Genomic DNA, 13329 nt, shown 5'->3' with positions numbered 1-13329 from the left:
CACCCGGAGGAAACCCACGCAGACACGGGGAGAATGTGCAGACTCCGCACAGACAGTGACCCAAGCTGGGAATCGAACCTGGGACCCTGGCATTGTGAAGCCACAGTGCTAAGCACTGTGCTGCTCCCTGCAAGGGGGGCAAAGGTTCGGGAGTTTGCGCAGAAAGAGGGGCGGGTGTTTCCCAGGTTGCTGGAGTCCACGCTGTTGGAGCAACCGCTGCTCCCGGATGAGTTGGGAGGGTGGGGGGTAGGATCAGAGATATATACAGGTGGCTGGGGGAGCAGGGTGGGGCGTAAGTGGTGAGGAGCAAGAACAAATGGGAGGAGGAGTTGGGGGGAGGGATAGGTTGGAGGTTGTGGTGGTGCGGGGGGTGAACCCAACCTCCCCCTGCGGGAGGATGAGCTTGATTCAGTTCAAGGTGTTGCACAGAATGCATCTGACTCAGGCGAGGGTGAGTGGGTTCTTTCAGGGGGTGGCCGATGGGGGCGAGACTGTGGGTGAGGGCCGGGGAATCGTGCCGATGTTCTGGGGCTCAAAGAAGCTGGAGATATTCGGAGCTGACGTTATCCAGGATAGTGGGGGTGGAGGTCGGGCCGGACACGATGGTGGCGATCTTTGGGCATCGGAAGTGCCGGTGCTTCCGGAGGGAAAGGGGGCCGATGTTGTGGCCTTCGCCTCTCCAGGCCCCGCCGGAGGATCCTGTTGGGGATCGGTACACCGCCGGGGGTGGCGGCTTGACTGGGAGACTTGTACGACTTTCCCCGGTTGGAGAAGATTAAGTTCGAGTTGAGGGACTCAGGGGAGGGCATTGGGTTGCGGTGGGGGTTCTTCATGACGCTGTTTGAGCAATTGTTCGTCGCGGGGTGGGGAGAAAGAGGGGAGGGGATTAAAGGGGAAAAACTGTCCACACTGTGGATTGAGATTGTATATTTTATATGTTGTTATTTTTACACTTTTGGAATAAAGTCCCTTTTTAAAAAAATTAATCTTTCCTGATATCTGTACAGTGTCAGCTCTGGTACCAGACTAAAACAACCCCCCCCCCCGTAATGAGTGGTAGCACAGTGGTTGGTATGGCTGCCTCACGGCGCCGGGGACTCGACTTCAATTCCGGCCTTGAGTGACTGTCTGTGCGGAGTCTGCACGTTCTCCCCGTGTCTGCGCGGGTTTCCTCCGGGTGCTCCGGTTTCCTCCCACAGTCCAAAGACATGCAGGCTGGGTGGATTGGCCATGATCATTGTGTGGGGTTCGGGGATAGGGCTGAGGAGCGGGTGTACGTCGCGTGCTCGTTTGGAGGGTTGGTGTAGACTCATTGTGCACTGCAGGGATTCCATGGAACACACTGCGATGAGTGCGATAGTGAGGCAATTTGGCAGCGAGTTCCACACTTCTCCTGATTTCAACCTTCTGTTGAAAATCGGGCGGCTGATTCATGTTTTGTCCATAATATGTTAATTGTGTTGAATTACATGTAGGTGGTAGACATTAACTAGGGATTCGCTTGTGCTCCTAAAAATGTGAACAGACTAAAACTTGACGGTCGGCTTAGGAGGCGCACGCTTGTAATGTGTGTCTCTGCAAATAAATGCTGACAGAAGCTTGCAAAGTTTGAATCTATTTCTATCCTTCACCATCTGGCATTCTGGAAAAGAGCACCATACGGCATGCTTGCCTTCATTGGCCGGGGCATTGAGTATAAGAATTGGCAAGTCATGTTGCAGCTGTATAGAACCTTAGTTAGGCCACACTTGGAGTGTAGTGTTCAATTCTGGTCGTCACACTACCAGAAGGATGTGGAGGCTTTAGAGAGGGTGCAGAAGAGATTTACCAGGATGTTGCCTGGTATGGAGGGCATTAGCTATGAGGAGCGGTTGAATAAACTCGGTTTGTTCTCACTGGAACGACGGAGATTGAGGGGCGACCTGATAGAGGTCTACAAAATTATGAGGGGCATAGACAGAGTGGATAGTCAGAGGCTTTTCCCCAGGGTAAAGGGGTCAATTACTAGGGGGCATAGGTTTAAGGTGTGAGGGGCAAGGTTTAGAGGAGACGTACGAGGCAAGTTTTTTTACGCAGAGGGTAGTGGGTGCCTGGAACTCGCTGCCGGAGGAGGTGGTGGAAGCAGGGACGATAGTGACGTTTAAGGAGCATCTTGACAAATATATGAATAGGATGGGAATAGAGGGATACGGACCCAGGAAGTGTAGAAGATTGTAGTTTAGTCGGGCAGCATGTTTGGCGCAGGCTTGGAGGGCCGAAGGGCCTGTTCCTGTGCTGTACATTTCTTTGTTCGTTATTGACCTATTTTTCACTTGGCAATTTAAAGAAAAATTAAACCCTCCCCTCGACCTGGTATCTATCCACTGGGCCATTGTTTGTGTGCTTGCGTATATGTGATCTGTGATAAACTTTCACCACTTTGTATTGTCTATTCGAATAACCGTGAGATTGGTTGGCGCTCTATATATCATCTAGGAGCAGTTTTTTTCTTGCCTCCCACTCCCGTTAACAGTGAAATCCCCGTTAACAGACTACCTGTTGGTTTTTACAGCTATTTGATGGCCAACTCCTTTGGTCGCCGGATGCTGTACCCTGGCTCGGTGTCTCTGCTACAGAAAGCCATCATGCCCATGCTGCTGCAGGGACAGGCGCGTCTGATGGAGGAGGTAAGGTCGATCGCTCCGGATGCTGCCCGGGAAGTGTAAAGAGTCGGGTGGACGGTGCTTATTTTTCAGGACCGGTTATGCAGACAACCTGGCTGGGTGGGCGCTTCCTTACCTTGCGAGTCAGAAGGTGGTGGGTTCACGTTCCCACCCCAGAGACTTGAGCGCACAATCCAGGCTGACACTCACCTGTTCAGCAACAAAGGCGGAGAAAGCTGGGAAACCTCACCAGGCCTGCCAGCATCCGTAGGGAGAGAAAACAAGGTGAACGTTTCGAGTCCCGAAGGCACTTCTTCAGAACTACAGAATGGGGGACAGGGGCACACTGTTGTAGGGCTGACAGCTTTTCAGAGAGACGTTAACCGAGGCCTCACCTGCTCTCGCGGATGGGTATGAAAGATCCAACGTCACCTTTCGAATAGATGGGAAAGGGAGTTCTGCATGAAATCTCCGGCCGATGCCTCGTCCTCAACCAGCATCAATGCACATTTTTTGTTCAATGACCTGTTTGCCGGAGGTTGCCGTGCACAGATTGGCTGTCGGATTTCCTGACCTTGAAGCACTGACTCCCCTTCAAAGGTATTGAATTGGCTGTAAAGCTGCTGTGGGATGTCCAGAGGCTGTGCTGTAGAAATGGGCCCATTTCCCCTCCACGGTCCAGGAAGCTAAACTAACCGTACGGCACTGCACACAGTGAAGGTGGCTCCCGGCCGAACAGCATCTAGATTGTAAACTCGCCGGAAACCTCCGGGCGTTCGCTGGTGGTGGGATTCTCCGGTCCTATCGGGAATGCCCCCCACCCCCCGGCAAGTTTCCCGCCAGGGCAGCCTCACTGGGAATTCGCATTGACAGCGGCAGACGCAGAGAATCACGCGCGTCGCTGGGAAACATGCGGTCATCTGGTTTTTTAAAATCAAATCCTTCCCGCGCTTTACCCCTCCCTCTCTCTTGTGATCTCCTCCCACCCCCACAACTCTCCGAGATATCTGTGTCCCTCTAATTCTGGCCCCGAGACCATCCACGATTTTTAAAGGCTACCTGCGCGGCGCGGCCATTTGTGGCCCTGCCCTCGGCTGCCGAGGCCCCGAGCTCTGGGGTTTCCTCCTCGACACATCGTTTTCCTCGTTCAACACGAGGCTGTGCCCGAGAGCGTGGTGGAGGACACGTTCAATCGAGGCTTACCAAAGGGAATTAAGACTGTCGTCCGAAAAGGAAGAATGTTCCGGGTCACGGGGAGTAGGCGGGAGAAACGGGGGTGAGAAACATGGAGGCCATAAAGGAGCAGACTCGATGGGCCGAATGGCCTAATTCAGCTCCTATACCTTATGAGGTGGCATGAAGCCAATTGCTCGTGTGGTGGGCTGGTGTCGTCACGATGGGCCAAATGCCCTCCCACACTGTAACAATGCTTTAAAACCCGCCTCTTTATCCAAACCTTTGGTCTCCTCACCTAGTTTCTTCCAAAGTGGCTCATTGTTTATCACGCCCCGTTTATCAAAAGGAGACCAGTATCGCTCGCGCCTTGGGATGTTTTCACGGCGTTAAAGGCACTATGCTCGTCTCTTTATTTGAAAAGCGACACGAAGCAACAGAGCGGAGAACCACTACGACTCATTCCTGAGATGAGGTTGCTTATCTTAGGAAGAGGGGGGGGGGGGTTTAAACAGGTGGGGCCCACATCCACACTGGAGTTCCCGTGAATGAGAGGCGACCAGATCGACACGTCTAACACCCTGAAGGGACTTTGACAAGGGTGCTTACCGGTGGAATGTTGTGGGAGACGAGAAATGGAGGGCGGGGTGAGGGGCAGTTTAACAAATAAGGGGTCTCCCTTTTATGAAGGACATGAGGGTGGTTGGGTGTGTGGGGGAGTTTCTTCCCCGGAGGCTGTGGGTCACTGAATATATTCAAGGCCGAGTGGGACGCATTTTTGATCGACGTGGGAGAGGGCGGGCGGGGGGGGGGGGGGGGGGGGGTCCAAGGGTCATTGGGGTGTGTGGGGGAGGGGTGCGCAGACAGCAAAGTGGAGTTGAGGTCACAGCCAGTTCAGCCATGATCCTGTTGAAGGGGGGGGAGCGGGCTGAATGGCCGCCTCGTGCTCCGAATGTGGACGCTAATGTGAGTGCTGTCGGCAGTCTTTCCAGAACAATAACTTTAGACTGCGTCAGTGCTACGAAGGGAGCGGAAGGGAAATGTCCCGCAAGGTCAGGTCAACGGCCCTTTCATCAATAGCGGAATGAGAGATGCAGTGATTGCCAATGAGTGCAGAGCCCGAGAAAGCTGGGTGGGGGGGGCGGAGGACCTCCTCCCTCGGATCCTCAACCCCCCCCGTGGTGGTGGTGGTGCGTTCCACCTTCTCTGCTCCCCCTGGAATCCTCAACCCCCCCCCCCGTGGTGGTGGTGGTGGTGCGTTCCACCATCTCCGCTCCCCCTGGATAAAGAGCCTGAACTCCCTGTGGGATTTCTCGGTCACTAACTTACGTTGACCAAGAAGGGTCGATGAAGTGAGAAATCTCAGCGTGCAGGCACACAGATCCCTAAAGGCCGCAGGTTAAGCAGACAATGCTGTTCAGAGAGCCTATGGAATGCTCTCCTTCATTGGCAGAGGTATAGAATATAAAAGTAAGGATATAATGTTGGAATTGTATAAGACACTGGCGGGGCTACAGCTGGAGTATTGCGCGCAGTTCCGGTCGCCACTTTACGGGGGGGGGGGACGTTATTGCTCCGGAGAGAGTGCAGAGGAGATTGGCTAAAATGTTGCCGGGGCTGGAGAATTGTCGCTAAGAGGAGAGGTTGGGGTTGTCCTCCTTGGAACCGAGAAGGGGTGACTTGATTGAGGTGTACAAAATTATGAGGGGAAGAGGACAGGATAAAGTTGTTTCCCCTGGTGAAGAATTCTAGGACCCCGGGGACATGGATTCAGGATAAGAGGCAGAAGGTGTAGAGGGGACGTGAGGAAGAACGTTTCTACGCAGCGGGCAGTGGGAGCCAGGAATTCGCTGCCCCAGTTGGTGGTGGAGGCAGAGACCCTAAACTCTTGTAAAAAGTACCTGGATTGTAAGTGCTGTAAGCTGCAGGGCTGTGGACTGGGTGCAGGGAGGTGGGATTAGAAAGAGCACCTTGGTGCCCTCGGGATGAAGGCGGGTTTGGGAGGGCTGCAGATGGTGACAGCAGAACCGCAGAGTGACGGCTTTTGGTGGGGAGATGCCCAGAGCTTGGGGGCAAGGACAGAACCCAGCTCGCGCAGGGCTAATTTGCAGGGTGTCTTGTCTTTTTTCTCAACCATACGCGCGGTGTAGGCTGTCTGTTCCCAGCACCTATCGCCCATCCCGAAAGACCCCTTGAGCTGAGTGCCTCGTCCGGGCCATTTTAACAGTCACCCTCGCGGCCGTGAAGGGTGGCAAATGGCTACGGCGTCGGAGAGAGCGCGAAAGGACCCTTTTACTGGAATGAACCCAGGGAAGAGGGACTGCAGTTACACGGGCAGTCTGGAGAAGCCATGGGGTGGGGTTAGAGTCGGGAAGGACCGGGACGATCTGATACAAAGTCTCGAGGTGGCCTGGTCAGGGTAGCTGGGGTGGAGGAAATTCCTGTTCCCGTTGAAACTATCTCCCGTTGCCGGAAGAATCGGGAGCCAGAGGGCACAGATTAAAGAAAATAGAAATGAGACTTGTTTCTTTTAGGCGGTGAGGCAGTGTGACTGGAATGCACTGTCTGACAGGGCAGTGCAAACAGATTCAGGACGACCTTTCCACAGGAAATTGGGTGCAAGGGTCAGAGGGTGCTGCAAATTGGTTAACTTTACCGGAGAGCTAGCAGCAGCTGGATGGGCCGAATCTCCTCCCCCCCCCCCCCCCCCCCCCCCCCCCGCCCCGTGCCGCCTGAGTCAATGATAAAGGTGGTATCCCCTTTGATTTCCTTCTTCTCCTTCTTGTCTCTCTCAGTACCAAGGGAAGCGAGCCAAGCTGATCGCCTGCGACGGCAACCAGATTGACACGGTGTTTGTGGACCGGAGGTCAGCGGATAGCGAGCGCGGGGCGAAGCTGGTGAGGCACAGCGGGTGGCGGCCGGGGCGGGGAGGGACGGGGCCCGAGCGGACGTAGGGCCCCCTGTTCGTCTGGCCGGCCTCCAATCCCGTTTGTCAAAGCTGGAATCAGAGTAGCTGCGCTGTGGAGTCAGCTGGCCAGCTGAATGCCCATGGGATGGAACCGGAACCGGCACAGGGAGCATAACCAGCGCCTGGAGTCTCGGCTCCAACCCGTCACCAATGCCCACTCTAGGCCGCGCGGCCTTGTGCCGACCTGTAAATCCCCACGCGGTCTGCGTGCAGGACAGCCCCTGTAGATCACTGCACCAACCCAACAGTGCAACTGAAATCGTTAAGGGGCCACGTGCTGAAGCCAACTTCCCACGCACTCCAGACCTCGTGAAGGTCTCCCACGGCCGGAAGTCCAGAATCCGTACAATCCCTACAGTGCAGAGGAGGCCATTCGGCCCATCGAGCCTGCACCGGCCCCTCTGAATGAGCATCCGACCTCGGCCCACTCCCCCACCCTAAACCTTTGGACACGACTTGAGCGTGGCCGATCCATCTAACCTTTCTGTCTGGGAGGAAACCGGAGCACCCGGAGGAAACCCACGCAGACACGGGGGTGTGGGGGGGGGGGGGGGGGGGGGGAAGGTGCAGACTCCGCACAGTCACCCGAGGGCGGAATCGAACCCGGGCTGCCCACGGAATGTGATGGAGTCCAGCTCCAACAACACAAGAAGCTCGACACCATCCATGACAGAGCAGCCCCGCTTGATTGGCGTCCCTGCCACAAACATTCCCTCCCTCCCCCTCCGATGGACAGTGTCAGCCGTGTGCTCCATCTGCCAGACGCACTGCAGCAACTGACCGAGGCTCTGGATGGGGCCGCCCCCACCGGGCTCCCAACGAGCAGCTCTGGACGTCAAGAGTCGGAGGCCGCACGCTAAACTAACGTGTTTCTTGTCGTAACAGGTGATCTGTTGTGAGGGCAACGCTGGCTTCTACGAGGTTGGCTGTGTCAGCACACCACTGGAAGGTACTGCACATTTTCGACACATCCTCAAGGCATCCTGCATGAAATCGGGGGGTGGGGGGGGGACAGAGGAGAACGGGGAAGTGGTGATGACCTGGAAGCAGTTTCAATCGTGATTTTCCAACAAAGTTTGGCTGAGTAACTGAACAGTAAATAATATGTATTGCCGTTAAAGCGGGGATATGGTGGGGGAGTGGGAGGAAATGGCCGGCGCTCTCACTGAGCTAGTACGAACACAGTGGGTCGAATGGCCTCCAGCCTGTGGTTTAAGATTCCATGAGTTTTACCTGAGTTTTGTTTGGGGTTTTTTTGCAGCTGGATATTCAGTTCTCGGATGGAACCACCCTGGTTTTGCAGGAAGTACGGTGAGTGGATAGACCGACCCATGTTGGTGAACAGGGAATGCTACATTGGCTGTGGAGCTTCAAACACTTGCCCCTCCTGAGGCCCTTACCGCTCTGCGCTCCGACTGAGGCACTCAGGCTGCAGCACCACCAATCAGGAGCTCTGTGATGGGGGCAACAGGCTCGAGGGGTCGAAAGGCAACCCTGTTCCTGTGACATGTGAAACCCCACTACTCTTCAAAGCTCCCTCAAGGTTGCCACCTCAAGAAGGCGTATGGTGTGGTGGCTTTCATTAACAGGGGGATTGAGTTTAAGAGCCGCGAGGTTTTGCTGCAGCTTTATAAAACCCTGGTTAGACCACACTTGGAATATTGTGTCCCGTTCTGGTCGTCTCATTATAGGGAGGATGTGGATGCTTTGGAGAGGGTACAGAGGAGATTTACCAGAATGCTGCCTGGACTGGGGGGCATGTCTTATGAAGAAAGGTTGAGGGAGCTAGGGCTTTTCTCACTGGAGCGAAGAAGGCAGAGAGGTGACTTGATAGAGGTGTACAAGGTGATGAGAGGCATGGATAGAGTGGATAGCCAGAGACTTTCCCCCAGGGTGGAAATGGCTGTCACGAGGGGACATAATTTTAAGGTGATTGGAGGAAGGTACAGGGGAGATGTCAGAGGTTCTTTACACAGAGAATGGTGGGTGTGTGGAATGCACCTATACTGTGCTGTACTGTTCTATGTTCTATGATATTCACTTGCAGCTGGCTTTGAACCACCCAGTCCCAGAGGGGGAAAGGACAGTGTCTGACCCACTGTCCCACCCAGTCCCAGAGGGGGAAAGGACAGTGTCTGACCCACTGTCCCACCCAGTCCCAGAGGGGGAAAGGACAGTGTCTGACCCACTGTCCCACCCAGTCCCAGAGGGGGAAAGGACAGTGTCTGACCCACTGTCCCACCCAGTCCCAGAGGGGGAAAGGACAGTGTCTGACCCGCTGTCCCACCCAGTCCCAGAGGGGGAAACGACAGTGTCTGACCCACTGTCTCACCCAGTCCCAGAGGGGGAAAGGACAGTGTCTGACCCACTGTCCCACCCAGTCCCAGAGGGGGAAAGGACAGTGTCTGACCCCCACCCAGTCCAAGAGGGGGAAAGGACAGTGTCTGACCCCCACCCAGTCCCAGAGGGGGAAAGGACAGTGTCTGATCCACTGTCTCACCCAGTCCCAGAGGGGGAAAGGACAGTGTCTGACCCACTGTCCCACCCAGTCCCAGAGGGAGAAAGGACAGTGTCTGACCCACTGTCCCACCCAGTCCCAGACAGGGAAAGGACAGTGTCTGACCCACTGTCCCACCCAGTCCCAGAGAGGGAAAGGACAGTGTCTGACCCACTGTCCCACACAGTCCCAGACGAGGAAAGGACAATGTCTGACCCACTGTCCCACCCAGTCCCAGAGGTGGAAAGGACAGTGTCTGACCCACTGTCCCACACAGTCCCAGACGAGGAAAGGACAGTGTCTGACCCACTGACCCACCCAGTCCCAGAGGGGGAAAGGACAGTGTCTGACCCACTGTCCCACACAGTCCCAGACGAGGAAAGGACAGTGTCTGACCCACTGTCCCACCCAGTCCCAGAGGTGGAAAGGACAGTGTCTGACCCACTGTCCCACACAGTCCCAGACGAGGAAAGGACAGTGTCTGACCCACTGTCCCACCCAGTCCCAGACGGGGTAAGGACAGTGTCTGACCCACTGTCCCACCCAGTCCCAAAGGTAGTGCTGTTGCCAAAGTTCCCAAGAACCAATACGTAATGACACAACTGTCTCATAGGGAGCGACATGTTCCATCTGAACTCATTGTTTAAAATCTTTTGATTGACAGCTTTTTGCCAGACTAGGGCTTGTGGAGGTGGATGGACTTGGTTCAGACCGCACCGGATCCCTCTGAATGATGGATCAGGCTTGAGGGGCTGAATGGCCTACTGTTGTTCCTATGTTCACATTAATTTGTTACCTCTAGACCCGATTAGTCAGGCACTATCTTGGCCTTCCATCTTTCACCCTCTGTCCATAGAACATAGACCATTACAGCACAGTACAGGCCATTCGGCCCTCGATGTTGCGCCGACCTGTGATACCACTCTAAAGCCCATCTACACTATTCCCTTATCATCCATATGTCTATCCAATGACCATTTGAATGCCCTTAGTGTTGGCGAGTCCACTACTGTTGCAGGCAGGGCATTCCACTCCCTTACTACTCTCTGAGTAAAGAACCTACCTCTGACATCTGTCCTATATCTATCTCCCCTCAATTTAAAGCTATGTCCCCTCGTGCTAGGCATCATCATCCGAGGAAAAAGGCTCTCACTGTCCACCCTATCCAATACTCTGATCATTTTGTATGCCTCAATTAAGTCACCTCTTAACCTTCTCTCTAACGAAAACAGCCTCAAGTCCCTCAGCCTTTCCCCATAAGATCTTCCCTCCATACCAGGCAACATTCTGGTAAATCTCCTCTGCACCCTTTCCAATGCTTCCACGTCCTTTCTATAATGCAGCGACCAGAATTGCACGCACCAGAGTTTTGTACAGCTGCAACATGACCTCATGGCTCCGAAACTCAATCCCTCTACCAATAACAGCTAACACGCTGCACGCCTTCTTAACAACCCTTTCAACCTGGGTGGCAACTTTCAGGGATCTATGTACATTGACACCGAGATCTCTCTGCTCATCCACACTGCCAAGAATCTTACCATTAGCCCAGTACTCTGTCTTCCTGTTATTCCTTCCAAAATGAATCCCCTCACACTTTTCTGCATTAAACTCCATTTGCCACCTCTCAGCCCAGCGCTGCAGCTTATCTATGTCCCTCTGTAACTTGTAACATCCTTCCGCACTGTCCACAACTCCACCAACTTTAGTGTCATCTGCAAATTTACTCACCCATCCTTCTACGCCCTCCTCCAGGTCATTTATAAAAATGACAAACAGCAGTGGCCCCAAAACAGATCCTTGTGGTACACCACTAGTAACTGGACTCCAGCCTGAACATTTCCCATCAACCACCACCCTTTGTCTTCTTCCAGCTAGCCAATTTCTGATCCAAACTGCTAAATTACCCTGAATCCCATGCCTCCGTATTTTCTGCAGTAGCCTACCGTGGGGAACCTTATCAAACGCTTTACTGAAATCCATATACACCACATCAACTGCTTTACCCTCATCCACCTGTTTGGTCACCTTCTCAAAGAACTCAATAAGGTTTGTGAGGCACGACCTACCCTTCACAAAACCGTTTTGACTATCTCTAATCATATTATTACTTTCCAGATGATTATACATCCTATCTCTTATAAACCTTTCCAAGATTTTGCCCACAACAGAAGTAAGGCTCACTGGTCTATAATTACCGGGGTTGTCTCTACTCCCCTTCTTGAACAAGGGGACAACATTTGCTATCCTCCAGCCTTCTGGCACTATTCCTGTAGACAAAGGTGACTTAAAGATCAAAGCCAAAGGCTCAGCAATCTCCTTCCTAGCTTCCCAGAGAATCCTAGGATAAATCCCATCCGGCCCAGGGGACTTATCTATTTTCACACTTTCCAGAATTGCTAACTCCTCCTCCTTATGAACCTCAAGCCCTTCTAGTCTAGTAGCCTGAATCTCAGTATTCTTCTCGACAACATTGTCTTTTTCCTGTGTGAATACTGACGAAAAATATTCATTTAGCACCTCTCCTATCTCCTCGGACTCCACGCACAACTTCCCACTACTGTCCTTGACTGGCCCTACTCTTACCCTAGTCATTCTTTTATTCCTGACATATCTATAGAAAGCTTTGGGGTTATCCTTGATCCTACCTGCCAAAGACTTCTCATGTCCCCTCCTGACTCTTCTTAGCTCTCTCTTTAGGTCCTTCCTAGCTAACTTGTAACTCTTGAGCGCCCTAACTGAACCTTCATGTCTCATCTTTACATAAGCCTCCTTCTTCCTCTTGACAAGTGTTTTGACTGCTTTAGTAAACCACGGTTCCCTTGCTCGACCACTTCCTCCCTGCGTGACAGGTACATACTTATCAAGGACACGCAGTAGCTGTTCCTTGAACAAGCTCCACATTTCCATTGTGTCCATCCCCCGCAGTTTTCCTTTCCATCCGATGTACCCTAAGTCTTGCCTCATAGCATCATAATTGCCTTTCCCCAGATATAACTCTTGCCCTGCGGTATATACCTATCCCTTTCCATCACTAAAGTAAACGTAATCAAATTGTGGTCACTATCACCAAAGTGCTCACCTACCTCCAAATCTAACACCTGTCCTGGTTCAATACCCAGTACCGAATCCAATATGGCCTCGCCTCTCGTTGGCCTATCTACATACTGTGTCAGGAAACCCTCCTGCACACATTGGACAAAAACGGACCCATCTAAAGTACTCGAACTATAGCGTTTCCAGTCAATATTTGGAAAGTTAAAGTCCCCCATAACAACTACCCTGTTGCTTTCGCTCCTATCCAGAATCATCTTTGCAATCCTTTCCTCTACATCTCTGGAACTTTTCGGAGGCCTATAGAAAACCCCTAACAGGGTGACCTCTCCTTTCCTGTTTCTAACCTCAGCCCATACTAAGTAGACGAGTCCTCAGCAAACATCCTTTCTGCCACCGTAATACTGTCCTTGACTAACAATGCCACCCCTCCCCCTCTTTTACCACCTTCCCTGAGCTTACTGAAATATCTAAACCCCGGCACCTGCAACAACCATTCCTGTCCTTGCTCTATCCATGTCTCCGAAATGGCCACAAAATCGAAGTCCCAGGTACCAACCCATGCCGCAAGTTCACCCACCTTATTCCGTATGCTCCTGGCATTGAAGAAGACACACTTTAAACCACCTTCCTGACTGCCGGTACACTCCTGCAACTTTGAAACTTTACTCATGGCCTCACTACTCTCAACCTCCTGTATACTGGAGCTACATTTCAGGTTCCCAAGCCCCTGCTGAACTAGTTTAAACCCTCCCGAAGAGCATTAGCAAATTTCCCCCCCAGGATATTGGTACCCCTCCGGTCCAGGTGTAGACCATCCCGTTTGTAGAGGTCCCACCGACCCCAGAATGAGCCCCAATTATCCAGGAATCTGAAACCCTCCCTCCTGCACCATCCCTGTAGCCACGTGCTCAACTCCTTTCTTTCCCTATTCCTCGTCTCGCTATCACGTGGCACGGGTAACAATCCAGAGATAATAACTCTGTTTGTCCTAG

The 13329-nt window shown here is 53.0% G+C and overlaps 1 protein-coding gene across 3 annotated transcripts in view; it reads left to right on the top strand.

Moving 5' to 3' along the window:
- Positions 1–13329, top strand: part of abhd16a (abhydrolase domain containing 16A, phospholipase) — a 138401-nt gene that overhangs the window by 77621 nt on the left and 47451 nt on the right. For all 3 annotated transcript variants that reach the window (XM_072475752.1, XM_072475751.1, XM_072475750.1), the window contains 4 exons: positions 2552–2666; positions 6611–6712; positions 7669–7732; positions 8045–8094. In XM_072475752.1, coding sequence (XP_072331853.1) covers positions 2552–2666; positions 6611–6712; positions 7669–7732; positions 8045–8094 — 331 coding nt within the window. The remainder of the gene's footprint in view (positions 1–2551; positions 2667–6610; positions 6713–7668; positions 7733–8044; positions 8095–13329) is intronic.

The sequence above is a fragment of the Scyliorhinus torazame genome, chromosome 14, assembly GCF_047496885.1.
Source record: "Scyliorhinus torazame isolate Kashiwa2021f chromosome 14, sScyTor2.1, whole genome shotgun sequence".
In the NCBI taxonomy this organism is placed as follows: domain Eukaryota; kingdom Metazoa; phylum Chordata; class Chondrichthyes; order Carcharhiniformes; family Scyliorhinidae; genus Scyliorhinus; species Scyliorhinus torazame.
The sequence above is the reverse complement of the archived record's forward strand: the minus strand, read 5'-3'. Positions and strand labels throughout refer to the sequence as shown.